The 27,565-nt window shown below is 43.4% G+C and overlaps 1 protein-coding gene across 1 annotated transcript in view; it reads right to left on the bottom strand.

Annotated features, from left to right (window-relative positions):
- Positions 1–464: 464 nt before the first annotated feature.
- The window catches only part of LOC109298119 (cardiomyopathy-associated protein 5-like), a 76,325-nt gene continuing 49,224 nt past the window's right edge, over positions 465–27,565 (bottom strand). The window contains exons 11-16 of the mRNA XM_019518251.1: positions 20,212–20,359; positions 9,319–9,452; positions 7,857–7,956; positions 3,244–3,404; positions 3,058–3,064; positions 465–2,051 (exon numbers count right to left, since the gene is read on the bottom strand). Coding sequence (XP_019373796.1) covers positions 1,799–2,051; positions 3,058–3,064; positions 3,244–3,404; positions 7,857–7,956; positions 9,319–9,452; positions 20,212–20,359 — 803 coding nt within the window. The 3' untranslated portion in view covers positions 465–1,798. The remainder of the gene's footprint in view (positions 2,052–3,057; positions 3,065–3,243; positions 3,405–7,856; positions 7,957–9,318; positions 9,453–20,211; positions 20,360–27,565) is intronic.

The following is a 27,565-nucleotide window of genomic DNA, read 5'->3' as shown; positions in this document are numbered from 1 at the left end:
CAGAGGATCAGCGGGCAGGCACCAGCAAATAGACTAGGACAATGGAGACACCAGAAACTGGGAAAAACCACCAGAACTGGGATTTTTAGATTCAGTTTCAAGCCCAGCCCTGCTTTCTTCATGTGTTCAAACCTCCAGTGGAATCATGGAAGTTCTGGGAGATTTAGGGATGCGCACTGCCTCATCTCTGACCTAGCCTCTTAGCCTGCCACCACTTACCCTATTTAGGATTCAGTACCATAGTATACCCAACTGCCTTCAGCTTCCTCCTCTCCAGCTCTGACAATACACCTACCCTTAATGTCCCTTTAATGATGGTTTCTCTTGAAACCATCCCAGGCCCTTTTTCACACCATCCCCCAAATACTCATGAAATAGTCTTCTCCTCAAGCCAATACAACCCATGGACTTCCTTCAGTTCAATCCCTCCTTCAGATTCCATCCATCAGGGAGACTTGCAATGAGTCAGTACTAGTCTTTTTTTAATAAGAAAAGAAAAGAAAGGCATTTTAACTATAAAGAGATGCATAGGCTTAAATTATATGACTGTCTGCTCTTAGTATCCCACCTCACCCTTCCTTGTATCATCCAGCCCTTATTATTTGTTACCTCTACTCATGTCTATCCTAAAAGCAGAAAATAAAGGCTCTGGGACATGAAGCATGTGTCGCTAGGGTGGTCTGAAGCATCTAGCATAGTGCTGTTAAAATGATAGACAAATTAAACGACAATAGCAGACTGACCAGGAAAAACAGAAGTCTTAATTGTAATTCATTTAAATACTAGCTTTAAAAGCAACCCCTCTCAGACATTAGGAACTCCACTAACTCCAGGGAGGACATAGTAGTTTAACTGAGATCAGGAGGGAGCCGGTTAGAGTAAACACATGCCACCTTCAGTAGAAACCAAAAGAGTAGGCAACATTGCTTGCTCTCTCTTCACATGAGTCCATGCCTGATATTCCCATGGCTTCACCGGCACCATCATTAATGAATATGGCCACTGGAGTAGCAGTGGAAGAAGCCACCCAATAATTTGTAAAGTGAATTGAAACACAGTTCTCTGATCTAAACTGATCAAGGGAAACCTGAGTTTATCTGCTTCCCTTACTCTGCTGGCTTGGCCAAATTAAAACACCTCTTTGCCTTCTTATCCCACTATTTATATTATTGTTATTTTTCAGTTTTCCACCTGTTCAGCAGAAATGCAGATGGCTAAAAATCAACATTTTCTTGGTTTCAATATTTGAAGGGAAACATCTCTTTATCAGCACAAGATGCATTAACCCTTAAAACGTTTCCACTGTAAAAATAGTTTCAAAGTCTTGAAATGATTTGCCTTGGATTTTGGTTATTATTTCCTGAGAAATGTTCAGTTGCTGTCATTTTGCTGAAAAGTCACTTGACATTTTAGTGATACACACTTATTTCATAAAAACAACCATCACTGGCTTAAAAGTATTCAGCTAGTACCATGATTATTTTCTGTTTAGTAACGACTGTAAGTCCTGTTCCTGACTTTACTTCTCTCCACCCCTATTGTTCAAGTTTAATACTAATCTGTTTGTTTTCCCTGAAATGACTCAATGCATATTACAAATGACACACTACACAAAAGGAAGTTTATACTCTTGTGGTCATGGCATTTGTGTATACAAGTGCTAACTACAAGTATGGGAAGTGTGCACAATATCATTAAGAGAAAAACAGAAATCCCTCAACCCGGTCCTGTCCTTTCTTCCCTCCCTCTCCCCAAATCTAACAATTGTTTGTGTTCCAGGCAGTTTGAAAACAAGTGGTTAGCTGTGCTCCACAAACCCTGGCAGCTCCATTCCAGTGTGTACATTAAGTACTCCAGCCTTTTCCAGAACAAAGGCAGGGTGAGCATCCTCAGTAAATTTGTGCCTGATGGAGAACAGCACAAGTCCTCTCTCTGCATTGAAGAATAAAAGTCTCCCAACATCATAATCCAGCAGAATGCCAACCCTGGCTGGTGGTTCTGTCACATGAATGGTACTCATTATACCATTGTGGAAGAATTTATAGACGAAACTGTAAGTAACAGAAAATAGAAATATAATGAGAATCCATGCTACAGATTACTGGAAATAACCTGCTATCATTGTTATTGTCTAGCCCTTAAAAATTGCTGTCACTTGTACAACCCTTTATAAAGTGGGCCTTTGTCAAGTATGAAACCTTGCTACACTATATGTGCTATATACTGACCTCTATGCCAATGAACCTTTTCATTAGTCATGCAGCATCTCAGAACTATCTTTCAATAAAGAAAAAATACTTTCAATTAAAAAAAAATCAATGCCTCCTATATTATTTCATGATTGTCAAGGCCAGTTATGATTTAATGAGGACTTCAGAGAGCTTAGTGCATCATGTGATCAATCCCCGGTTTTTTTCAAATATACCATTTAGCTACCTGCTGTCCAGAGTCAAGATTAAATAAAAACTATACTATCCAAAGGCATCAGTGTTTTTACATGAATAGCATGGTTATGTCCTTTAAAGCACTAAGTGGTCTGGGGCTGGCCTATCTGAGGGACAGCCACTCTGTTCATGCCACAGCTACTGGTACCCTCAGTCTGGTTTCCCTTTATTATAGAAGACCAGAGATGTAACAACCAGGATCTCTATCCTGGGTGGCTGTGGCAGTAGCAGGGGACAGGCTGACTGCCATGGTTGGGCTGGCAGCAGCTGCAACTGCCATTCTTTTGCTTCTCTAAGCAGGTGCTGAGACCCCAGTTGCCCAGCACTCATTATGGTACTGTACAAGTAAGAGGCACCTGCCAGGGCTTTCTCTGTGGAAAGAGAGAGAGTGGAAATTATTCCCCCTTCCAGGACTAAAGTAGCCTGAAGTTTGTGGCCAGAATGCTCCTACAGCCATTTTGGGAGCACTGGGGATTATATTCCCAAAATAATAAGGGACCAGGAAAGGAGCCTTTTTGTATCTGTTCAGCTGGCTGGATACACTGAGTTGTGTTCACTTGTTCCTGCTGAATGTTTGCTTTCTGATGCTAATTGGTCACGCTATGATATGAACTATTCAGCTTCCAGTTGCCTAGCTCTTCTGTATAAGGATTTTTTTTCATAATCGCTTAAATGTAATGAAATAGAAACAAACGTGTCTTGCCGTATATCGTAAGTAATAAGCCTTGCCATTCAAGTAAAGGGCACAAAACTTCACAAGCACCTTGGCCAACTCAGCTTTACCTCATGTGAGTAGAACAGCAACATATGCACCAAGACGAGTCACTCAGGCCCAGGATGCTGCCTCGGGGTGTGGAGCCATAGCAGATTCCAATCCTGTAGCTACTGCAGGCGCTGGTAGTGGTTTCCCAGTAATGGAGGCCCCGAGCTGGCAGCAGCTCACCCAGCACAGATGGAATCCTATTGGCGGAGAGCAGAAGGCAAAACTAGTACTGCAGCACATCTACTGCATGATGTCATGCTTTTGTTGTTGTTTATGGTCATTTTCAGTTTGTTGGGAAAATGACTTCATTCTCCTCACTCAAAATTTTCACCATAACAGGCCTTAGCGACTCTCAGCAAAAAATAAGTGTGACATTATTTGCACATTGAGGCAGGCAGACTGTTCAGAATTTAAAACTATTAAACATTATTCCAAGTGATATGACATCCAGTAAGAGATTCTCAAGGAGGGAGGATAACATTTTCAAGAATGTCTAAGTGATTTTGGAGAAAGCCTGTTCTCTGAAATTACCTAGAGACTAAGGACTCGTCTATACTAGGAAGTATTGCCACTAACTATCCTATAATGGCAAAATCCTCTGGTTCAGGCACAGCTATAACACTGTGCTGGTGCTTACACCAGTATTGTTTTTTTTCCAGTTTGAGAAGTAAAACAAGCTGTGTTGCTACCTAAACAGCTGTTCTTGAGGCATGGTCAGGGTTGAGACATACAAGAAGAGACAAAAGCTCCACTCTATAAAGAATATGTATTAAGAGATAAACATAGTGCACTAACAAGCAATGTATTAATGATCTTGCTAAGTGGATGCTCTGTCTCAGAAAGTGTTGATCAGACAGCCCTTAGGGTCCATGGGACAGCATATCACCTCAGCGGTCTTGAAAGTATGTCCAACCACTTTCTCTACACTCTTACCTTTATTAGCTTATCTACTCTAATGCTTAAACATGCTTTATGATAATTTTCCTATACCTATCGGCTTAAAACTCTACTTTCACACTCCCAATTACATTTCACTTATGCCCATACAAGGTGATGTTTGTTACATCTCTTTCTTTGCAAAACAGGATTACAAATTTTCATCCAAATTTAGCCATCACAAAGTTTTAACCAGGCCTGCAAAGCTAGAGCAAAATTACTGATAAGCTCAGCTTTTCTAATTCACTAGAGCCTTAATAAGCTTCTGCAATGTAATGATGAACTCAGCCTTTAATAATCTTTGCTGTGGAGAAGGGTGGAGACATGGAAAATGTGATCAGATGCTGACTGCAGCTTTTCGGCCTACAGTATCCATGACACCGGTATATCTGGGGATCCACTCAATGGCTGATATCAAAGTAACTGTAAAAGGGGGGGAAATGGCATTCCTCACTGACATAGCTACCCTAGTGCAATTTTTCTAATGTAGATAAGCGCTTAAAAGTCAATATGAGAATAAGGCTGAAGTTTGGTCTATACTACAAAGTTTTGTCAGCATAGCTTTGTCAGCAAAACCTCAATATGGATGGAACAGAATAACTTCTGCTGACTTAGCTATGATCATTCTGGTAAAGGGGAGACAACTATGCCAGACGAAAAACCCCTTCAGCTGGCATGAGCCCTATCTCCAAAGAGGGTCTCTGCTAATGTAGCAGTAGCAGCTCACATGTTTTAGGCTTAGATATAACTTAGGAACTTTTGATAATATTATCCACAGTGCCTTCCAGCAGGGAAGCAAACTAAGATGTCCATTCATTTCTAACTATGGTAAGAATAGTTCTTCTTAGGGCAAGAACAATGTTTAAGGTAGATGTCCTGAAGACCACGGACAAGAGCAGAGCCAATCAGGTAACTTCTTTTGTGACCTGCTAGCAGTTTGATTTGCCATGGAGTTCTCTCAGCACAGCCTTAAATTCCTTGCAACATTAAAAAATGTACCACCATTACCGACATTGGTATTTACTATTTTCTCCTTAGTGTGTCCTCAGCGGATAATCCAGACAGGTTTGCTTAATGTGAGGTTATAATAGGTTTTGTCAGTTTTCCACCTTTGTCTCTCCCAGCATTAAAAACCACAATATAATATTTTTAAAATATATATTTTGTCAGAAACTATACCCCAGTCCCCCATGCACCAGAGGTCTTCTAAGATTCTGTGCTGAAGCGTAGAGACTGGGGGCTTGATATATTGAAATGAGCTTGATACTTTAACTTTGTATTTCTATGAGCCATGAACACAGTCATGGGTAATAAAAACAGCCTTCAGCCTGCTTCAGCTTACACCAGACTGCAGTAGAAGAACAAAAGAATGGCTTATGCCAGATGAACCAGAAAACCTGGCCCATTTCCTCCTGTGTTCAGACAGTGGCTAGCACATTGTCAGTGCCTCCAGACTGGCAATTAATAAATATTACACAACAAACAACAGCAAGAATGATTTTTTCTGAATCTATTTCCCCAGTTTCAATATTTGTGTGGTAGAGCAGCCAGGAAAGCTTGCTGAACATGCCGAATGATTTATTAGAGGGTTTAAAAAAAATCAAATGTCATAAGCACATACAGTCTGAGACTGGTGCTTCTTGCTGTGGCACAAAGGAGTCTCATTCAGGGGATGCAGTTGTGATGGTTTTACTGCACAGCAGAGCTAAAATCATTCAGTGCCTAAAAGTGAACTGTCACAGGCAGAATGAGGCAGAGTCTTGCTCTCAGCTACAGAGACCTTCCACTCACTCCAGCAGCAGTTCAAGTCCTGCCTTCTTTTTTCTCTTCTTTTTTCTTCAAGGAACACACCTTGGTCCTGTTCCTTCTGAATTTGTCATAGGGTTACTATGAGGTTGGGCCTGGAGTAAAGTGTACTCCCTGAGCAGTCTCATTAAAAGGCAGTGAAAGTGATTCCAACAGTAGAGCTTTTTCAAGAGAAGGAGCTCATTTCCTTAGGCAGATCCATCAAGTAAATGTAGTTTCCTTTTTTAATTCCTAGATCAACAGTTCTGAGGATCCATTGGTTGGCTGCAGGACCGGTTTATGCTGCCAGCCGTGTTTAAGGCATTATATTAGATGGCCTTGACCCCCATAAAATGCTCAAGCAGGGGTGTGGTTGAATTAAACTGTGCAGAACGACATGTGGAAATGTCAAAGAGACTTGTGCCCTGTATAAAATAATCTCAACAGCATCATAGAAAACCTGACATCATTTGAAACTTATCTTTGTGTGCGTACACTAGTAGAGGTATAATTCCTTCATCCTCCCATAGAAGTTTTGTCTGAATACAGAAAGTAACCCATGATCTTCCATATCAATTCCTCACTTACAGCTAAGTAAAGACAAAGTTCAGTATTGCCATTTGATTAAACATTTTCCACCCACTTGGTGCAAGGAAAACTCTTTTTGTGAAAAATAATAGGAATGGGTTGTCCAAATTCAATTTTTATACTGCTTTCATCAAACCAGTAGAAAAACTGGGTTAGTTAAAGTGCTGCAGTGATACACAATAGGGCTGCTCAACCCACACCTGAGTCTAAATCTGACTTGTTCAGCTGTGTTGTCTGGCTCACGGACTCTCCGCAGTTCCAAAACTTTGGCAGTGGAGGACCATTGGTAGTTAGTGTTAATTTGTGGTCCCCTGCTGCCAAAAGTCCAGACTCATGGGGAGCTCTGCAGGCTGGATAACATGACTCCATGGGCTAGATTGCAGGGTTGGACCAGCACAGGTCTAACCAGCGCAGAGCCCGATTTGGGCATATGAGGCTGAAGCTGGCTGCCATGAGGCCCAATCCAGGTGTGAAGGGCTGGAACCAGCCAGCATAGGGCCAATCTGGGCTTGCAGGGACTGATCTGGGTATACAGAGCCAGATATGGCCAGCACAAAGCCAGTCTGGGCTTGTGGGTCCTGGCTGGTGTGGGGCCTGATCTGGGCTGAAGAGACTCAACCCAGCCAGCAGGGGATTGGACCCAGGCATGCAGAGTCTGATCTACCCAGCATGGCGCCTGATCTGCAGGGCCCAATCCAAGCTCACAGGGCTAGAACTGGCAGTGCAGGTCCCAATCAGGGCGTGGGGAGCTGGATGATTGACCCCTGCAAACTAACCCCATGCCTCTCATCCATCCCACTGATGGGCACCACTCAGTGCTGGATTTAGGTTTAAACTACTTAAACTACAGCTTAGGGCCTCACAATATGAGGGGCCTCTAAATAAGAAAAAAACCTGATTCAATATCAAGTTGTATAATAATCAGTTGGCAAATAAACGAGATATGGGAAAATGACGCTCTAAATATTGACATTTTCATTCTAATATGACAAAAATATACATATATATGGCTTCACAGTTATTATTCATATTGAGTTAATCAATTTGTTCAGAAATAACCATAATTCATCTTAAAATTTCATGAAAATCCATTTTCGTGGATTTCGTGGATTATTTTTATTGTATGGGGCCTCTTAAGATGGACATAGTCATAATCTGGCACTGACACCACTGATCCAGAGGGCAGACAGTCACATAACATGAGGGGTTGTACCAATTCAACTAAACCCACTCTTCTACAATTTCAGTTCAATTAGTGTAAAAAATGTTTGTGGACTAAACAAAGTTTAGACCCAGTATTAAGACATCAAAACTTCCAAAGGTGGGATTCTGATACTTACCCAGTGAATTTAGTTTTCTTGGAAAGGCATATCACCATTTCATCAGACAACACCTGCAAAGCAGGATGAATGGTGTCACTGAGAAAGTGAAATCTAGTTCCTGTTGTGAAGAGAAACACCAGTTCAGAGATGATTGCAGTGTTCATTTTAAATGAATTACAAAATCCCTAACAATGTAACAATTATTCCAGCCTAAAACTGATTCAGTTCTGTTTGCTGGCAGGTAGGAGGAAGAACCTGAGTGCTGTACCCCTGAGCTGTATTAGCCTCTTCCTATACTCAATTAACATCAGATTCCTCCTCTTTTCATCCTGGGAGGAAATGTATGTTAGTACTAAGTCTTTAATCAGGACTATACCTGTATCAGCAGGTATCAGATTTCCCTGCTTCACCCTTTCACACAAACCAATATTACGTAGCAAGAAGAGTAGAAGCCACCAGTACTGACAATGAGTTTTAGTAGTTTCCAGTACTGCTAAAGAGATTTCACAAATGAGGACCCAGAGGTTTTCAACTTTAATAACTTTTTTTTTTTTTTTTACTTAACTAGTGTGATACAGTTCCCCCAAACTATAGCAGAATCTTAAATCTGGTGTAGCACATTCAAAAATATTTCCTGACTCTATATGAATCTGCCAGAAATGCAGAGGTAAACACAGAGACAAAAACAGAGACACCCAAGAAAATTGAAATACTGGATATGAGGTTTGTTGTTGTAATTATTCTCCAAATGTCTTTAGTAATCTTGTAGCCAAAATCCTTTCCAGTTGCAAGGGTAGTATTATGTCAAACAGGTCTGGGGTTGTAACAGAATAAAGCACTTCAACAAATTCACCATGCAACAGGAATTCCCCTGACATTAAAACCATTTGAAATGAATTATTTGCTAAACTGTTCTAGAGTTTCTGAGGCTTATTTGAACGAGTCTTTCATAACTTTTCCTGAAACATTAGAGCCAAATAGTAAAAAAATAAAAAAAATAAAAAAAAAATAAAAAAAATCGAACCACAGATTTTCAGCTGTGTTTCAGATGATTCTGTATAATGTGTGAATGAAATATTTTTTGGTATATGCTAAACCGGATAACGCCAAACCACACTCATGTAAGGTGCCTAAAAGGCTGAAATGTTTACTGTTACAACTCCTAAAATGACTTATGAGTGGACAGAGGGAATGAGTGCAGAAATATTGTTCATAGGAGCTCTCCATTCTCAGGGGAAATCGTACAAAACTAAAGAATGATTTTGAGATCACACCCATATTACTCTAGCATAAATCCATTCACTTCAGCTGAGTTATTTCCAATTTATATTAATGTAATCAGATCAGAATCAGGCTCATTATGCTTCCGTAAATTAGTTGCTTCTGAAAATCAAGGTTCAGTGTTAAACTGACATGATGCCATTTTTGAATGAACTGCACCTCCACACCATTGTTTTAATATCAAAAACTGTGGATCTACCTTTAGTTGAAATGAGGGCAGCTTCACTTTGTTCACTTGTCCCAAATGCATTGGCAGCTCTCACATAGAAGAAATAATTCACATTGGGCTGCAGGTAAACTTTCAGTTCAGGTCTTCTTATTCCAGCAAAAGATCTAAACATGTTCAACAAGTTTCATAAGTAAAAATGCATACTAACATCTACATCAGAAAATACCTATTTATACAAATTGTCAAGTTACTTTAGATACCTCATACTATCTTTGAATGTTCCAGTTGTAGGCACTGTAGAAAGACAGAGCTGGAATACAGTACTAGTAAATAGATGGACAGATCTTTCTTTTTTTAATTCAGATTATGTGGCGTTTCTTCAGTTGTACCTACAATTTTTACTTACTTTATTTGCTTCTTTATTGGATTATATTCTTTTAGATGACTAGATTCTGTGTTGCCTTGCACCTGTTACAGTCATTTAATCTATACAAATATCATTCTAAGTTAGGAGTATTTTACAGCCACTTTGTATTCACTTGCGCAGATCTAAGTGATTCTATCAGATGCACAGCAATGGAGACTCAGCCCTCCTGATTTTTGTTGGCTGCTAAATGAATGAGTTAATGAAGAAAAAGAACCTTTAATAAATGCAACTGCATGAAAGCAAGGAGACCAGAATGATTGTGGAGATCCCACTTGCAGAGTAAACACAGAAATGCATGCTTCTTTTATTGTGGGCTCTCATTTCCCAAATCATTCAACAATACAAATTGGGATTCTCCTCCCTTCCTGCACAGTGCACTTTAACTGCGCAGTATTAGGAGAGCTGTGGTTTGGCACAGCGTCCTAGATTAGCTGATCCTGCCCATTATAGTTCCTCAAAAGCTGCTGCCCTCACCTCCTCCACTACAGGCACTGCCATTATGCATTACCAGAAAACTTCTTCACAGATGCTGTGATGTTCTGCTGAAGGCACCACACATATCTACAGAAATGCAGACTTTACTTTATATTGTGCCAAAACTGAAATGGGCTTACTTTGCATTTACTCATTTCCTGGTTCCAGATTTTCAAAACCCCACATAAGGGGTGAGCTATAAAGAATATGCATATACCCACTCAATGCATGAAACCCAGTATCTGAGTGCTCAGTAAGCATCAACCTGCATAGTTTAAGTAATGTTGCCCACAAGTACCAGTTGGCATGTGCCACACAATTAGCCACCTTTCAAGTGTAAATGCAGGTGGTTATCTTCAAATGTCTGCCCCTTTGGGTAAAGCCTGCCCTCTCCTCCATGCGGGGAGAAGGCACCTGCAGTGGAACAACGTGCTTCTGTTGTACAAGGACAAGCAGGGGCTTTATTCTGCACAAGGCCCCTGTGTAGCAAATCCCGCGTGTGTGGAGAACAACCGAAGAGAGGAACTCCTTGGGCAGGTCCAGATGAGCATTCACGTGCGGTATGCAGCACCGCAGATCTATCTGCAGCACTGCACACCACACCTGCCACACATGTAGGCATTCCCTGCATTGCTAATTTGCAGTGCAGGGTGGGGTTTTGACACTGGGGGATCCCTGTGTCAAAAACACCCACCACCTGAAAAAAGCAGGGCAGCCCACGTGGTGGCAGCATGCACGGCCTGAAACGAGTTTGGCTAGCCAGAGCCACACTCTGGCTGCTGGCCAGGCTCTCTGCTGCCAGATTGCTGCTGCTGGAGCCCCGGGAAGCCCCCCAGATCCCAGTTAAGGCTTCTGGCGCCTCAAGTGCTGGGCCCAGCCTCCCCTATCCCACTCAGGACAACTTGCTGCCTACCAGAGTGCACTTGCATGGACTTTCCCCAGGGACAAGCAGCAGCAGCACATATGCTGCTGCTTTGTCCCTGGGGAAAAGCCTGTGCACGCTCATCTGGATACGCTGCTTTTGTCTGCCTGCTGTGAGAAGAGAAGTGTCCTGAGCAGGTCTCTTTAGCCACTGGACTGTCAAAACCTCCACAAAAAACTCTGAAGCTTTCCTGAAACATGGAAAAGTATTTCATCTACATACAGCCAAGGATTCCTCCTTAGCCTGGCAGTTACTACACAATTTCTCAGCACCCAGTCTGGTTATTAAGGCCAGATGCTAGAGCCTGAACTTGGAGCAGATCAAAATTTTCCTTCAATGGAAGCCAAGAGAAGATTCTTTACTTGGGACACTGTCAATTAGACCAGACTCCTTTCAGTACTGTAATACATGCCATTGAGCTGGAACTAGAGCACCTTTTCCACCACTAGTTTGCCTGATTGCATATTATGTCAGACAGGCAAGCCCTGTTCTCAAGTAAGACCACGGCTGTTGATTTACATAAACTGTTTTTCCCTCGATGCTCCACCAGAGAGCAATACAAACTGAAGAATGATCAGTGTTTGACAATTAGGATTTTTACATTCATGCTTCAGCCTTTTTTATCAGATATGCATAAAGTCCAGCAGTCCTCACACATTCCTGACTAAGGCAAACTCCAATTTTCTTCAAAGGGAGCTGCCTGTTGATAAGGAGTTCAGGACTGCCACCTACAGCAGTACCAGCTAATTTGTTTCAGTGGCTGCATCACAGTTTTTACAGTGGTGTTTGCCGTTTTAAAAAGTAAGAGAAAAATCAGTAAGTCCTTCAAAGTTGCTTCCAATCAGAAAAAAACTTCAAATAATTTGGAGTTCTTGTATTATCAGAACCTCTTTATAACCTTGTTAATGAATGAAGGATACTAATAAGCTAAGCTGAACTTGATGGAGAAGAGACCAATTGTTTTGTTACCAAGTACATGACCAAGACCTAGAGTCAATGAGGTATTTACGCCTGTATTTAACTTCAAGTCACAATGGTGTATGGTCACTGGAAGGAGGATGAATAAGGTGGTGGTCTTTTGACATGCAAGAGGAAAGAGGCTGGCCCAAGTATGGGGGAAACATGGAGAAAGGCATTATAAGAGTGTAAGATGAGAAGTGCTCAGAAGAGAGGCTGTGGAAGCCCAGATTCAGGGAGAAGGGGAGCTCAGGAAAGCCTGTAAGTAAATTCTCCAAACTTTCTAGCTTGAGCAAGTTAGGAGCTGGGGTACCCAGTTATATTAAAATGTTGTCCTGAGATCCCTGTATTTTTGGAGGTGAATTCATTTTTCACTGTTCTCCATTAAACAGTTCTGTAAAAACAAGTAAAGAATACTGGCAAGGGGGAGTTTTCCTCAGGCTCTTAAGAGTAATGAAATTAGGATATACTGAGGTACAAACAAAAATGGAAAAAACCCCCTCTATTGCACAGTAATCACTTCTGCAAAATGCCTTACTGTTTTCATTGGGAGATGCCACAATAATCACTGCCATCCATGAAAGTAGATCTCCTCTACTTTTGCATTGTAGATCAATTATTTGACATATCTTCGACATCTAATCAAGGGAAGTATAGTTGATTCTGAGTAGACCTAGAAACCCGCTGTAATGTCCCCTCTGTAGAACCAGAGACCCCAAATCCAGGAGTTCAGTTCATTATAGAGTAGCATCAGCCATCAAGTTTAGACTTGGACTTCTTCCAAGTGTGAGCATGTTCTAATACACTGTTTGGGTCCATCTTTACATTTGTAATGACAATATTTCACCTGCACCTCCAATTTAATTGCAGCACAAAGTCATCTGGCCTCTAAGCAGACCTACTCTGGAAAGCAGCGGTCAGATTTTCCAATAAATGTGCTGTTTTTAGTAATCTATTTTATCTAGCTTTAAGCTTCCTAAGAAAAAGAGCTCATAAATTTTAGCTGAGATTAAGGCTTAAAATAACAGTCCTGCTGGTACCAACTAATGAAACAGGATATGCCAACAAGATGGAATTTCGATGCAACACAGTTACTTTGAAGTAGCTCTAGACTCACAACAGGGTCTGCCCCAAAGAAAAAATCAGTCTCTCTGTGTTTCTGGTTTTATCTGGGTGCAAAGGGGGAGGAAAGCTGAGCTACTGAGGGCCCTAGTACCTTAATCAGTTCATTTAGTTGGTGGTGTTTAATGTTGGCTCTGCAATTGGAAATACAAGCTAAAAGTTTGATTATTGCTTAGCATATGGTGATATACAGCAGGCATATGGGAAGGGAAGATGTATTGCTACCATCCTGATTGTGCTAAGGACAATGCTTGCTTCGTTTTCGAGCCCCTGTAATAGGCACTGATGCTAGATCTTCCTTAAAGTAGTATAAGCTGTTGAACCATGTAATTTTCTGTCACAGAGGGAAGGGAAATCAATCTAAAGAAATATGCTGAGTGTTTTGCCATATAGTCCCTGTTTAAAATATGTCTGCCCACTTTGCTGATGATTGGAAATGTGGCAATGTTATTCTATTCTCAACTGATGAAACATCCTGGCCCTTTTCCAAAATGGTTTTATTTTTAGGTTTCACACTGTCCCTACAACACATTTGTAACACGATACAACATGCAAGGAACAAAAATTGAAAGAATGCAAGATGTCTGATTTTTTTTCATTTTCTTTTCCAGTCTTCCTCTTTAGAATGAGAAATTTATGAGTTTCAAAGCTGGACTCTCCATTTCATGCACTGTATCACTGTTTGAATTAGAGGAGGAAGGAGGCACATTAGCATTCACATTTAAATTGGTGAGCAAGGTTCTTGCACCTGAGTCTGACTGATGTGGTTCAATGCTTGTAAATTGCCTATCACATTAGAGATTTTCCTGATTACAGGGAAATCTTTTTTTTTTCCCTCCATGCCAATAATTTAAAGGAATTCTTTCTAATATAGCATAAGCCTAACATAGCGCATACCATTCAGAATGCCCTCAACATTGTAAATAGCTGTTTTCCCTTACAGTAATCCACCAGTGAAACCTTACATCTAGAGCTCTGCTGTCATCATTAATATTCAGCAGACTGGGCATGGTGAAAATAGAGAATGATTGTGTGGCTAAAGCAAAGGCCAGGGAATCAGATGATCTGAGTTCCATTTTCTGCTTTGCTGTGATCTCCAGAACTCATTATTTTCTCAGGTACCCCTGTCTTACAGTTTGACTTCAGAGGAGTTATACCTTAGTTACCCCAGCATAGCTGAAAGCAAAAATAAGCCCTTGGTGCATGCTTTCATGCAAATAACCTAGGACCACATTTTTAAAAATATCTCTCAATTAAGAAACCCTTGGCTCTTACATAATCCCTGGACCATCACAGCTACAACATCACTCTAACACTCTCAATCTTGAGCGACTCGTTTGGGGTCACTCAGAAACCACTCTGGTCAAGAGATCAGATCCAGGGTTGCCATTCAGCTCACTGATAGTACTGGTTTTGCCTTTAGGAGTCTTTACATCATGGGTATCAAACATATGGCCCATCAGCTGGAGCCGGCCTATGGAGCCCTATAACCTGGGGTCTTGGACTGACCCCATGCACCACATATGGCAAAAGGAGCTGATCTGGCACATGGGCTAAACAGAGCTCTGCAGGCCCTGTATGCAGCGCAGGGGGCCCAGGGTGTGGGATGCATGCAGTACCCTGCCAGACTGGCCCTGCATGCCGGCTCTGGTGCACACAGACAGCCTGGGGCCTGATCCAGACTGGCCCTGGAGCCAGCATACAGACCTGGTCCAGAGCAGGTGTCACATACTGTTCTACAAGTTAAATCTATTTTGTATAAAATAGAACTCTTAAACCTGCCTCCTGATAATTCAATAAGTGCCCCAGTGAGACTTCATAAATAGCAGTTCCCCAGTTACTTTATTCACACTCTTCATGATCTCAGAGACCTTGCTCGTATCCCTCTTCAGCCCTCTCCTTACCAAAAAAGTCATTGAAAAGTCATTCTTAGTACTGCAGCTGCTCCAAAGCTCATCTTTGTTGTTCTTCTCTATTCTAATTCCACCATGTCCTTTTTAAGATGGGGAGCCCAGAACTGCACACAGTATTCAAGATGTGGGTGCACCATGGATTTATACAATGGCATGATGATGTTTTCTGTTTTGTTTTCAGTTATTTTCTTAGTAATGCCCCCAACAATTTATTGTCATTTTTAGTTGCCATTGTGTACTGTTTGAGAGAACTATCTACAGTGACTCCAAGGTTTCTGTCCTGAGTCATACTGGTTAGTTTAGTGCATGTATTGCTAAGGATATTTTTTCCCCATGTGCATTACTTTGCACCTGTTAACACTGAAATTCATCTGCCATTTTTCTGCCTATTCCTTCAATGAAGGTCTCTTCCTTGTCACCTTTGATGGAAATCTTAATATAACTGAATGGGCATGGAGACTTCAGTGTTAGAAACGGTCCCCTCCAGTTTAGGGTTCAAACATATTGGCATGAAGGTTTGCTCCACTGGTCCCATATACTATACCAATTTCAGTTTCTAGCAGTGTCGCTCTCCCACTGGTCATAAGGATGAATTTTACTCAGAAAAAAACACTTATTTCCACTTCTTATGAATTTACCACATAATAATTTCTGTTTTAAGTCTAACAGATTTCTCATGTGATACATGATTTCTATCTGAACAGCCCACACAGCTAATCCCTGGACTATATTTCTCTCAGTTTTCCATCATCCACCCACATCTCCATTGACTCCTTAACACAGAAGGGGCTGAACAGTGAGAAAACAGCAGAGTTATGGAAATTGAAAGAAATATTTCAAGCCCACATATCCTGGAAAAGGACTTAAGAAAAGCAAGGCAGTGCGAGGAGGAGCTTCATAAGGTCCCACACAGCCAGGAAAGAATCTTTGGCCACCCCAAGAGCAGATTAGGGATGCAGGAAATCTAAGAGTCCTGCATCAGATATTTTCCCTTCCATGTGAAAAACTGAAGGAAGGAGGGAAAAAACCTCTAAGAGGATTTATTTGCCAAGGTTCCCCCAGTGTTTCCATTGTGGAACGGGGCACCTACACACGTGTCAGACTGCTTTAATGTATGCTAATTAGCATCATTAATCCATCTTCTGGAGTGTGCTAATTAGCACACTCCAGCAGCCTCCACATCATGTGTATTCATCGTCTCCACACTTCAAAATGGAAGTGGAGCCACTTTAACTAAAGCTTGTTGAACAAGTATTTGTCAGTCAAACGTCATTTTGAAGTCTGGGATGCTGAATACCTCACTGCGCCGCTTTAATTAGAGCAGCTCTCGGAGCCACTCTAATTAAAGTGTTCCCCCCCTATCCCGGTCCAGACCTTGGAGCACATGTAAAAAAGCCCTCAAAATTGCCAACAGAAAAGGGGTGGGGCCTGTCCCAAACTTAGCAGACCTCCCAGAGCGCACCAGATGCTTGTATCTGCCTGGCCTTCTGGAAACATGGTTCTCTTGAAACATTCCTCCTTTGATTGTGGTGAATCCCCAGAATGAGAGCAGAAAAGTAATATAAGCTGAATAGGTACTACCTTTTCCTAGCAAGTTCTATCTGTCAGTGAGGGGGTGTGATTATGAATCAATACATTGTATGTAGTTAAGTAACATTTGCCTGGCCTGGCTCTATAAAGGATAGAGGGATCTGAACACAAGTGACAGCCTCCCTCTCACAGCACTATGGCCTGTCTACCTATCCCATCTAATTGAGGACAGGGCACAACCTTGGGTGTACCTGGGTTACACAGAGATGGATGGAAAATGGTGGGAAAGCAGTGGCAGCCTTTCTTGTAGAGATGGGTGGATAACGGTGGGAAAGTTTTTAAGAATTTTCAAAAATTGTTCCATTCAGCACTGAGATGAAATGAAGATGCTTTAAAGTAAGAAGCCAGACACTGAGTGACCCTTAGTGAGTTAGTGCAGAGGTTGGCAACCTACAGCCCCTGGGATGGATCTTGTATGACAAATGATTTCACCCAGCCCATAAAGCCCAGATGTCAGCAGCATTTTGGTAGTGGGGCAATCCAGTGGCGAGGAGAATCTGTGGTATTTGGCAGTGGTTGGGTCATATGCACGGTGGTGGCAATTCAGCGCCAGGGGAGAGGGGAGAAACAGTGGCAGCAGCAGTCAGGTTGGAAGTGCTAGCTCAGCTTGGACTGAGATACATTTTCTCAGCCTATCTCTGAAAAAAGTTGCCAACCACAGGGTTAGGGACATTCACTTAGGACATAGAAGACCCAGGTTTCAGTCCCTGATCTGCCTGGTTTGAAGTAAGGACCTGAAGATGGGTCTTTCACATGCCAGGTGAATGCCCCAACCACTGGGCTATGGTTCCCCTGGGGTGGCTGGGGAATAGTACATTTCTAGAATTCCAGCTTAATCAAACCTAGCACCTAAGATCCTGCAAAAAGTTGTAGTCTCAATGAACTAGACAATCACCTTATCTCAAAGGCTAGACAATCACCTTGCTGGGGTCGTTTGACCCCAGCTCTCTTTCCTGCCATGGCAGAGGGTCGGACTTGATGATCTGCTCAGGTCCCTTCCGACCTTACTAACTATGAAACTAAGCCAGGGCTATCAATCTTCTAAGCAGTCAGGGGCTGCTCACCCTATGGGCCACACTGGCCTGAATCACAGCCCCCCCACCTCCCCTCCCCACCCAGGCCACATGGGCCTGTTACATGGGCCTAAAAATCATCCCACTGCTGTGCGCATGGCCCTCCCCACCTCCGCTGCACCACGCATGCAGGTGACCCCATCTCTCTTTGCACTGCATGCATGGGCAGCAGCCTCACCCTTCAGCTCCATGACCACAGACTCTCCCACTGCACAGTGCTACACAGGCACCTCACAGAGACCCTGAGCACCAGAGGATGTGTTGCTCTACCCGCTGGGGTGGGGGCAGGATGTGGAAGGCAGAAAAGGGAAGGGGAGCCTGGAAACCCCTGATGCTGCTGCAGCCAGAGCAATGGGGGAGTGGCAGCTGGGTAGGAGCCTGAAGGCCATGAATTAACCCTTCAAAGGCCACATAAGGACACCAGTTGGACAGCCCTGAACCAAACATCTTTTGACAAAATACCATTTTGTTAAAAAATTCCTCACTAGTTCGGATTTTTAGTTTTTGTGGTCATTTATACACATGCTGAAGGAGTGGGGGGGAAGGAAGGGCCTTTAACTAGAGCAGCTCTGAGAGCCGCTCTAATTAAAATGCCAGGAGTGTCTTGTGTATCAGTGTCCCCATACTTAAATATGGCGGTGGGGGCACTTTATCTAAAGCTTGTCGAACAAGCACCTCTCCTGCCATTTTTAAGTGTGGGGACACTGATGCATGAGATGCTGGAGTGCAGTAATTACCACGCTCCAGGAGACCCAAATAATCAGCTAATCGAGTCTGCTCCAACACACCGTAATTACAGCTTGGAGCTGTTCGCTGCTCAATTCCTAGTTTAAGATCAGAGGGAGACATGTACATTACAGTACTCTATGGTCTACTTCTGAGGCACATCCTTCAAGAAAGGTATAGAAGGATTTTAAAATTCTCAAGTGTTTATTTTTTTCCATTCTGTGCAATCACCAGCCCCTCCTGTGCGTATCAGAACTCAGCCTAGTTTAAGAAAAAAATCTTCTTTGCGCAATGGGCCCATTCCTTCTACACGAATCTCACCCTAGCAGGTGCCCCTCTAGCCTGTGGGGCTGGGAAGCCACCAGAGTCATGAACAGCATCCTGTCACCATCCTGTGGGATACAGAAAATAAATTGGCCAGAACACATCCTCTCCATGCGTGCTATGTCCTGAAACAAACATAACATAACCATTTTAGTGGCTTACCAGAAGCTTACCAATTGGGAGCTTACTGATAACCTCAGTAACACACACACAGCAGCGCTCCAAGGTGACTATATTACTTTGATTTCAGGGAGTAGTGTGTATGGAGTGAGGGTGTGAGTCCACCTATCCAGAACTCCCTGGGGCACAAGGACCTGAGGAATCTTAAAACCCATTTGAAATTCTTGTACTTAAAGGCAAGCTAATCAGTATTGCACTAAACCTTGTTTGTGTTTTTTAACATCACAGTGTTTCTATACACGTGCTCTGATGTATTCCAACTGGAACGCATCCGAGCAGACTCAATCAACCTCATGTATTCAGCATCCCGTGTTTCAAAATGACAGTGGGGGCTCGTTAACTGAATGAGATTTAGTTAAAGTGCCTCCACTGAGAGGTGCACTATTTAAAAATTCTACCTCCACCACAGAGCATGTGTTGAGGTGCCCAAAACGAGTAGAGAATCCTTCACCAACACTCCTGGGACAACCCCCCACAAACTTTTCAGATCTCTTAAATCCTTGGTGTTTTTTAAAACAAGGACGTACAAGCAATGCTACGGCACATTATTATACATTTTACCTCACACCAGGCATTCATTATTCAAAGATGACTAAATTCTCCTCATCTGTTCCTCGGCACAAGTACCCAGGTGTAGCACAAGGGGTTGCCCAGAGGAGCTGGCAGCATGGAAATCTCATGCCAAATCCCCAAGCAGCTGCAAATCCTGCTTCCTGGGCCACTACAGTCCCTTCACTGTGCTACTTCCCACAGGGCCTTATGCAGCAGCCAACCCCCCAGTTGTATCCACATTCCTATCCTGTACCCCAGAAAGGAGAGATGCAAACTTCCCAAAGTCTGCCCTTCCCTGGGCAGCACAACTGCACTGGTTCTACTGTGCAGAGGAGTGGATCCATTCATCTCTCTTATTTATTCATTTGAGGATCAGCTCACTGGAATTTTGCCTGGGATGGACCACACAAGGTCTTCAAAATTTTGATGCCAAATAAATAGACTTTCATTTAGCAGAATAAAATGAAAGTACTTGTGGTTTCCCAGTATAATCTCAGAGATTAACATCTGGCCTGGCTCTTCCTCACCATAAAAAGCTGATTTCTTCTTTATGTAGTTCAAGACAAACAATATAATCACTTACATAATAGCTCACAATGTGGGACATGCTCCTTAAAGCCTCTCTAATCCAAATTCTCCAAATTCAAAACCTCAGGCACTCACCTAAGACCCTCTCCTTCAGGGGAATACTGTCTGCAGTATTCCAGCGTGAAAGACTCTGTTGCTTCTGAGTTGGCTGAACTCCATCGGATGGTGGCTGTGTCCCAACACACGGTGCAGTCCTCTGCCTTTATTAATGGGGTTGAGGGAGCTGTGAACACAATGCCATGTTAGCTGCACTGTGAAGAATGCTACAGCTGCTACAAAATGTATGCTGGGAAGACTGCAATGAAAACAAAACTGTAAAATGTTTAAGTCACCAGTTCCATAAAAACAATAAACTGAGTTAGTATAAAAAGATCATTTTCCTCACATGGAAAAAATGAATTCATGAAGAAATAACACTAAGATTCCTTTTTCCTAATCTTGTGTTTATTCCTGTTGCTTCAGCAGTAGCAGTTTGCTTTATGGAGCTGAAGGTCCGGAGTCCCTCAGAGGGTTCTTTGTTTGGGGTGGGGAGAGGTTACAACATAAATTTATGCAGTTGTGGGATTACTTGAAGTGTCAAATTAGATAATTATTTACCTTCACTCCCTCATTTTTTTTTTTTTTTTGCATTTCTGCTTTTCTTTAAGGAATAGACTAGTAAAGCCACTCTGTACATAGTTTTACCTAAATTACCTCATTCCTGTCCTCAACAGCCCTTGAATAAACTATATAACATACAAGAATATGATGCTGCTGAACTGAGGAATAGTGCTGACTTTGCTGCCTAATTGTTCCCAGCATATTCTTGCAATGCAACTTCCAAAATCTGATCCTATACTCTTTTTCTCAGAGCTTAAACTCAGGAACCAGGGCCCCATCACACAAACAGAAAAAAAAATGATAAAAAGGACACCAAATGCAAGCAATCAAAGCAATGCCATGTGAAATAGTCTACAAAATTAGCCCATCAGATTTTTCAGCCTCATTTTTTTAGCTGGAAAGTGATTTTGTTTACTCACTCGCAACCTTTTCCCCTGCTCTGAATAATGAAATTGTAAGCCTGCCAAGATCTGTATTTGACACTTCTAAAGTAGTACTAACATCAAGCTGTAAAATAAACCTGGTTAATTTTTAAAAAGTTCATAATAGAAAACACATATGCTTAAATATCTAGATCGGGGTGGGCAAGATGTGGCCCACCAGGCCATTCTATCTGGCCCACGGGGCCCCTAAAAAATTTAGAAAAGTAATATTTATCTGCCCCTGACTGCCTATCATGCAGCCCTCGATGGCTTGCCAAAACTCAGTAAGCGGCCCTCTGCCTGAAATAATTGCCTGCCTCTGATCTAGGTAGGTAGGTAGGTAGATAGATAGACAAAATATGATGCCTTAGTCAAGAATAGAAATGTGAGTATTTTATACCAGGATAATCTTGCAGAACTGCAGCTCATTTAAACCTTCTCTTTGCTTGGTACCACAAATTGTTTGTTAATTATAAAAAACTATAAGTGCATATTGATTTCTTGGTTTAGTGAAAAATCAAGATTTATTGACCCAAGAGGTAAATAATAATAACTGCAGTGATGTTGAACTCAATACTTAACCTGAGGAACTACAGATCTTTATATTAATCAGAACGAGGGCTATGTGGGCCAGAGTATCACCTGGCATAAAGCTGTGCAGCCCCATTGGCATCAATGGGAATATCCTTCCTTATGCCAGCTAAGGATCCATTCCAGGTACCGGCTTACACAAGATCAAATTTAAAGACCCACAGGATATATATCAAGGCTCACAAGTAAATGGAGGAGCTAGTTAAGGTTGGGGAGGGGTTGGAGGGAGGGAAGGGGTTGTTGTACCAAAGACTGAGGAGGATTTGGGGCAAGATTCCTTTCGTTTCCTTTTGACATATTTGATTAATATTTGTGTTTTTAAATTTTGTCTATGCCCAGAAGTAAGATAAAATGTATAAATTTATATTTTCATAACTGACACACACACACACAAATATGCTGTTGTAGATATTTTATCTAACCATAAAAGTCATCAATGGGATTTACTCAGTTTAAATTAGTAAGATAAAGGGTTAGATGAAGTCAGAGAATTAAAAAAGTGGTATGTTTTTTGAAATTTGAATAATAGTTTTCACTGAAATAAGCTGCAGGCAGTCAGGCTGCCCTAATCACCATGTATATCTGTACACTGTATCAGATCTCAGATTTTGTCTGTTTATTGACTTTTGAAGAGGTACAGTGTAGAAAAATAAGGATAAGGTGCTTCTCCTCTGCTTCAGGGAATACAGAGGACCAGGTGTGATGGATCTTGACTGAAAGGGTAAGTGTGCAGGCCTTATGTTAATGCCTGAATCTTTTGATCTGCAGATGACCTTCATCTGTCAAAGTGCCGGAGTGTGGAAACAAAGAGATATCTGTTTCCCTTGACATCATTTCTGACAATTGAGAATAGTCATGTGAGATAATGCTCATCCAGCTGGATGAACACACTCATTCAGAGCAGGTTTGGAGTGCTTGCTGATAACGTGACTATGATAATATGGCTCCAAATATGGAAGCAAGAGGGCATCTGGAAAGCAGAGCAGAAGTACATGCCTCCACTGTAAAAGGCCCAAGACTAATGCAACTCAGATGCCAGATGCATTCCTTCCTTTTCTCCACTCTATCTTCTCTGTCTTCTGCTCCATTTGAAAGTCTATGTGAATTTCTCCTATGTCAGAGGTGTTCTTCAGTTAACTCCAATGTATAATTCTATTGTCCAGCCAGTTTACAGATGGTAGTTGTTTTCTTGTGTGTACCAACACAACAGGGATGACTGTAATTAATGTAATTAATTCTGTTTCTGTGTACTGCTAACTTGACTATTTAAGGTATCTACGTATGCCAGCCTAGTGACCTAACAGTAGCACACTGCCCTGGCAAGCTAGAGAATCAGCTTCCATTGCTAATGAAATCCCAAGTGTCAGACAGGCGGGGGAGCCTAGTATCTTGCATTGTTCAGCTATGCTCCCACTAGCCTGTTACAGCATCAACTGGCTCCAAAGAGATTCTGCCTCAGTTTGTCAGAAAGTTATCAAGTTACAGAGGCACAGAATTAAGAGTTCAAATAGGAAACCATCAAGTTTCAAAGGAGACAGGAAAAGATAACACAGCATGGCATTCCAGAGACTTAGGGAAAATCCTATTTCACCTTCATGGCTAAGTACAGACATTTCAAAAAGCCCAGGCGGAATCAATCTAAGTTACATGGTTTTCTGTAAGTGGTGCAGTTTAGATCAGTGGCAAACAGAACACACATTCATGCTTTGGTGATGGGGGACGGGCAAAGCTTAGACCAGGTTCCATCATTTGTAAATAGGCTGTGTGCACTGAACTTCTGTTCTGTTATGGGTATAGACTGGTTTCTAATCACTTATATCTGTAGAAGTGTGATGTCTGTACCTAGCCCATGTGTCTAAGTAGCACTTCTATTGCCATTTAATAGCCTCCTATTAGATAAAACATCAGCTGGTTATAGTTTTTCTGTAACTAAAGTTCTGTGATTTGCATGTATTTATGATATTTTGTGATGCGTATACCCAGGCAATCTTACTCAGTTCCAGGTGCCCATGTATCCTATTGAGCATTCCCAATTGGGTAATGCAGAGCATGCATAACACTGATTTCTTGAGTATATTTTAACTACTTCCTTGAAGTGGCAGGACATTGTCAGTGCCCTCATCTCCTGCTTAACCTGGCAAATTGAAAAGTATTTTTGATGTTTTGGGTATTATGCCTGGCAGTTGTATGTGAAGGTTATTCCTGAAGTTTTTAAGAACACATGAGACAAACACTTATCAAGGATGGCTCAGATAGAGATGATCCTGCCTTGATTATGGGGTTGGAGTAGATGGCCTTCTGAGGTTCCTACCAGTATGATTCTATATGGAATCCAAACCATGCATCAGTGCCAAAAAATCCAGCTATGGAGCTATACAATTGTGGCAGATTTGCTGGTAACCACCTATTTTGCCAGCTTAGAAAGGTGTCAGATGATTGGTGGGGTGTTCCCACTAATCATGTAGCAACTGGAGGGAGGTTGGCCCCACCCCTACCTGAGGCGAGGTGAAAAGTCGAGACCTAGGTGAGGGCTACACCCCCCCTTCACCCTGGTTGGTCCGTTTGCAATCCAGGGGTGGAACCTCCAGAGGGTATAAAAAGATCAGCATGCCTGGCACACGGGGCTGCTGTGTCAAGAGATGAAGAAGCTGGTGTGAGTTGGCTAGCAGGGCAGAGCTGTTACCGCAAAGAGCCCCAAAGACCCCCCCACACTGGATGGGAGCAGCGAGGGACCACGTCCTCGGTCCTGCTGCTAAGGAATATGGCGAACGATGCACAGCTTGGTGCACACAGCCAGACCCTGGGAGCTGCACGAGGCAGCTCAGATTTGCAATCCCCTGCCAGCTAGAGGCCAGAAACACAGTGCATGAGTGGTGCATCGTACCAGACCCTGGGAGCTGCATGAGGCAGCTCAGGTCTGCAACCTCTGGCATGTGGCCAGATAGTTGGTGCGCAGGCAGCACATGGCATAGTCCAGGAGTGTACTGGGATCCCAGGAGCTGCACAAGGCAGCTTGGGTCCATAACCCCCAGCAACCAGTCAGGCCTCTGGTGCACAGGAGGTGTATGGAGAGAGACCCTGGGAGCTGTTTGCGGCAGCTTAGGTCCTCTGTCCCTGGTGAGAGGCCAGGAAACTTGGTACTGCTAGTGCAGCATGGAGGGTTCGGCAAGGCCAAGACCATGGGAGCCCCTAGCAGCAGCTCGGGTTTCCACCCCTTGACACAGAGCCAGTGCCTCAGTGCAGGCAACGCTGCACAGAATGCTAGGGAGGGACTGAGCCCCAGTGCTGCTCAAGGTGGGTCAGGCCTCTAACCCTTGGTACAAGGAGGAGCTGGCGGTGCATGTGGCCTGAAGGGGGCCAGCTGACAAGGAGCTCTGGGTGACAGAAAGCCCCTGCAGGAGGAAGAGGTGCTAGACTCCAGGAGGCAGGGACAACTCTGCCAGGAAGTCATGAGTTATCTGGAGAGAGGGGTCAGTCCCCACAGGGGAGAACCCCAGTAGGGTGTAAAGGGGGCTACGTGGGCTATTCCCTTGGGATTGGGAAAGGTCTGGGAGCTTGGGATTTTCTCCATTTTTCCATCCTGGTACCTAGGGAGTGCTGCCCTGCTTCCAAGGTTATTCTTTTGGGTATTGAAAGTATTTGATATCTAGCTTCCTACACCTTATATATTGTATATAATGCCTTATATTTTGTGAAAATTATTTTATATTGTAAATATTTATATGTTATGGAATTTATGATTGCATGACTATTGAAGGCATTGAGTTAATCCCTTTGATTGCTTGTTGGTATCTTGACGGGTGTATAGGGTTTGTATGTATTCATATAAGTATTTTCGATATTGTATTTTGCCCCTGTTTCCACCCCTTGTCTTTGTGGCAGGTGCAGAGATCCCACCTCAGGAAAACAGCTGGGTATTCGTATCCCTCCGCTGTTTCCACCACGTGAGGCGAGCCAGTAGGGGGCGCTCCTGCATCGAGCCGCCCACCTCCCTGCGCCCGACCACCTTCCAGGCTCCGAATGCCTCCCTAGGGACGCCTTATGTCCAGCCGACCCCTCTCCCAGAGCACACTCGCTAGTCTGGGGGTAACGTGCCGCCACCAACCCGAGAGTGGACTGTCTCGGCCCTGTATCCTCGGGGAAACACAGGCCTAATAGTCCTACGGGTACTCGACCCAATACAGGCACTTGGGGTACTTCCCCAAGTCCAGGGGCAAAAAGGAAAGTCTCCCTTAGTCCACAGACCTAAGGGGTCTCTTAGGCATAATTTAGACCCACCCCTCAATAAGTCTCCCACACCAGTCAAAAAGGAGAACTTTATTGATTACAGGGGGTAGGGTAAACTAGGGTACAGGATAGAGCAATATCTAGAAATCCTAAAGAGCAAACAGTCTGGCTGTGGTAGCCTTTTGATTACGCATCTGTGATACTTCCAGCTAAATATCTAATCAGATTGAGTAGCTTACTCACAAGCATCTTCCAAAGGCAGGTGAAGTTTCCCTTTGGAGGCAGGCGGTTCCTAGCTCGTGAGTTTGGGGGGAGAGAGCCAGTTTCAGATGTTAAGGCTTCTCTGTGTCCCCTGCCTGGCTGCTGCGTCACCTCATGGCTGGAGAGCCCGCCTCCTTCCCCGTCCTAACTTATATAGCCCCTGTGACCTCATTCACCTGGGCCAGCGGAGGTCAGCCCCAGTTGGCTGTCAGCCAACCAATTTGAAATGCATCACCTGTTACCGGGCAGATTCCAGCTCCCCAGGTAGATGCCCCTCACCCAGGTACCAGTCACGTAGGCAGAGGGAGCACATTTCCCCCCTCCCTCAGGAATGCAGCCAGCTCCAGTTCCCTAAAGAGACAGGCTGAGGGTGTGGTCCCCTGTGTGCTGGGCCCATCCTAATTAAATGGTCACAGCGCAGAGATTTAAATCACAGTGTCACAGGGCAGAGATTTTTAGGGGGAAACCAAGGTGGCTTTCTGCCACAGTCTTACCCTAATAAATTGTAAATAGTTAAGTTATAGGTTGTCTCGGCTTGACTCTATAGGGAATGGAGGTGATTGCTGGGCCACAGTGTCCCTCCACAACACACTACCTTGCTGATAATTCCCCTCAGTTGGAGAGGGAGTGCACCCCTGGGTACTACCTGGGTTATACAATTGAAAGTGACTGTAATGAGGAACCCTAAGCCTGATGCACAGAAAAGAGGGCCAGATGAGAAAGAGCAGCAGGGTCCCTTGGAGGCTACAACTTCTGTAGCCTGATGGAGGAAAGGCTGCCTGCAGAAAGGGAATCCCTGACAACTCAACCAGAGGGGTAGAGACCCCAGCAACCAAGAGAAATCCCAGTAGAGCAGGAGGGGCAAACAGACTGCTGCAGCTAATGGAAGGAGCCCCCTGAGGAGGAATGACTAGCTTGGAGCTAAGCTCACCCCCCTTTTTGCAAAGCCCAGCTTGCAGCTAGCTAGCTGCAGAAAACAGCAGGAAGGAAAAGTGGGGGATTGGCAGCACCTGGGCCAAGTAAGCAGGAAGCCTGGTCAGCTGACTGCGGAAGACAAGTTAACTGGGACATAAACCCTTCCTCAAGGCAGGGGTGGGAAGGAATGGCCCCAGCAGTGGAGCAGGATGTCGCCATCCTGAGAGATAAGGGCCAGGGCAAGCCTTGCAGGAACAGCTGCTGCTCCGGAGGAGAAGCCTGTGCTGAGAGGGTGAGCAAGAGCCCAAGGGGCACAGAGGACTGAGAACTTTTCTGTTGGCTCAGAAAGGACCCTGGGAGAGGGGAAGTGAATATTTCATAGACATTAAGGCTGGAAGGGACCTCAGAAGATT

Source organism: Gavialis gangeticus, unplaced genomic scaffold (genome assembly GCF_001723915.1).
Source record: "Gavialis gangeticus isolate Ggan-Ray unplaced genomic scaffold, GavGan_comp1, whole genome shotgun sequence".
In the NCBI taxonomy this organism is placed as follows: domain Eukaryota; kingdom Metazoa; phylum Chordata; order Crocodylia; family Gavialidae; genus Gavialis; species Gavialis gangeticus.
The sequence above is the reverse complement of the archived record's forward strand: the minus strand, read 5'-3'. Positions and strand labels throughout refer to the sequence as shown.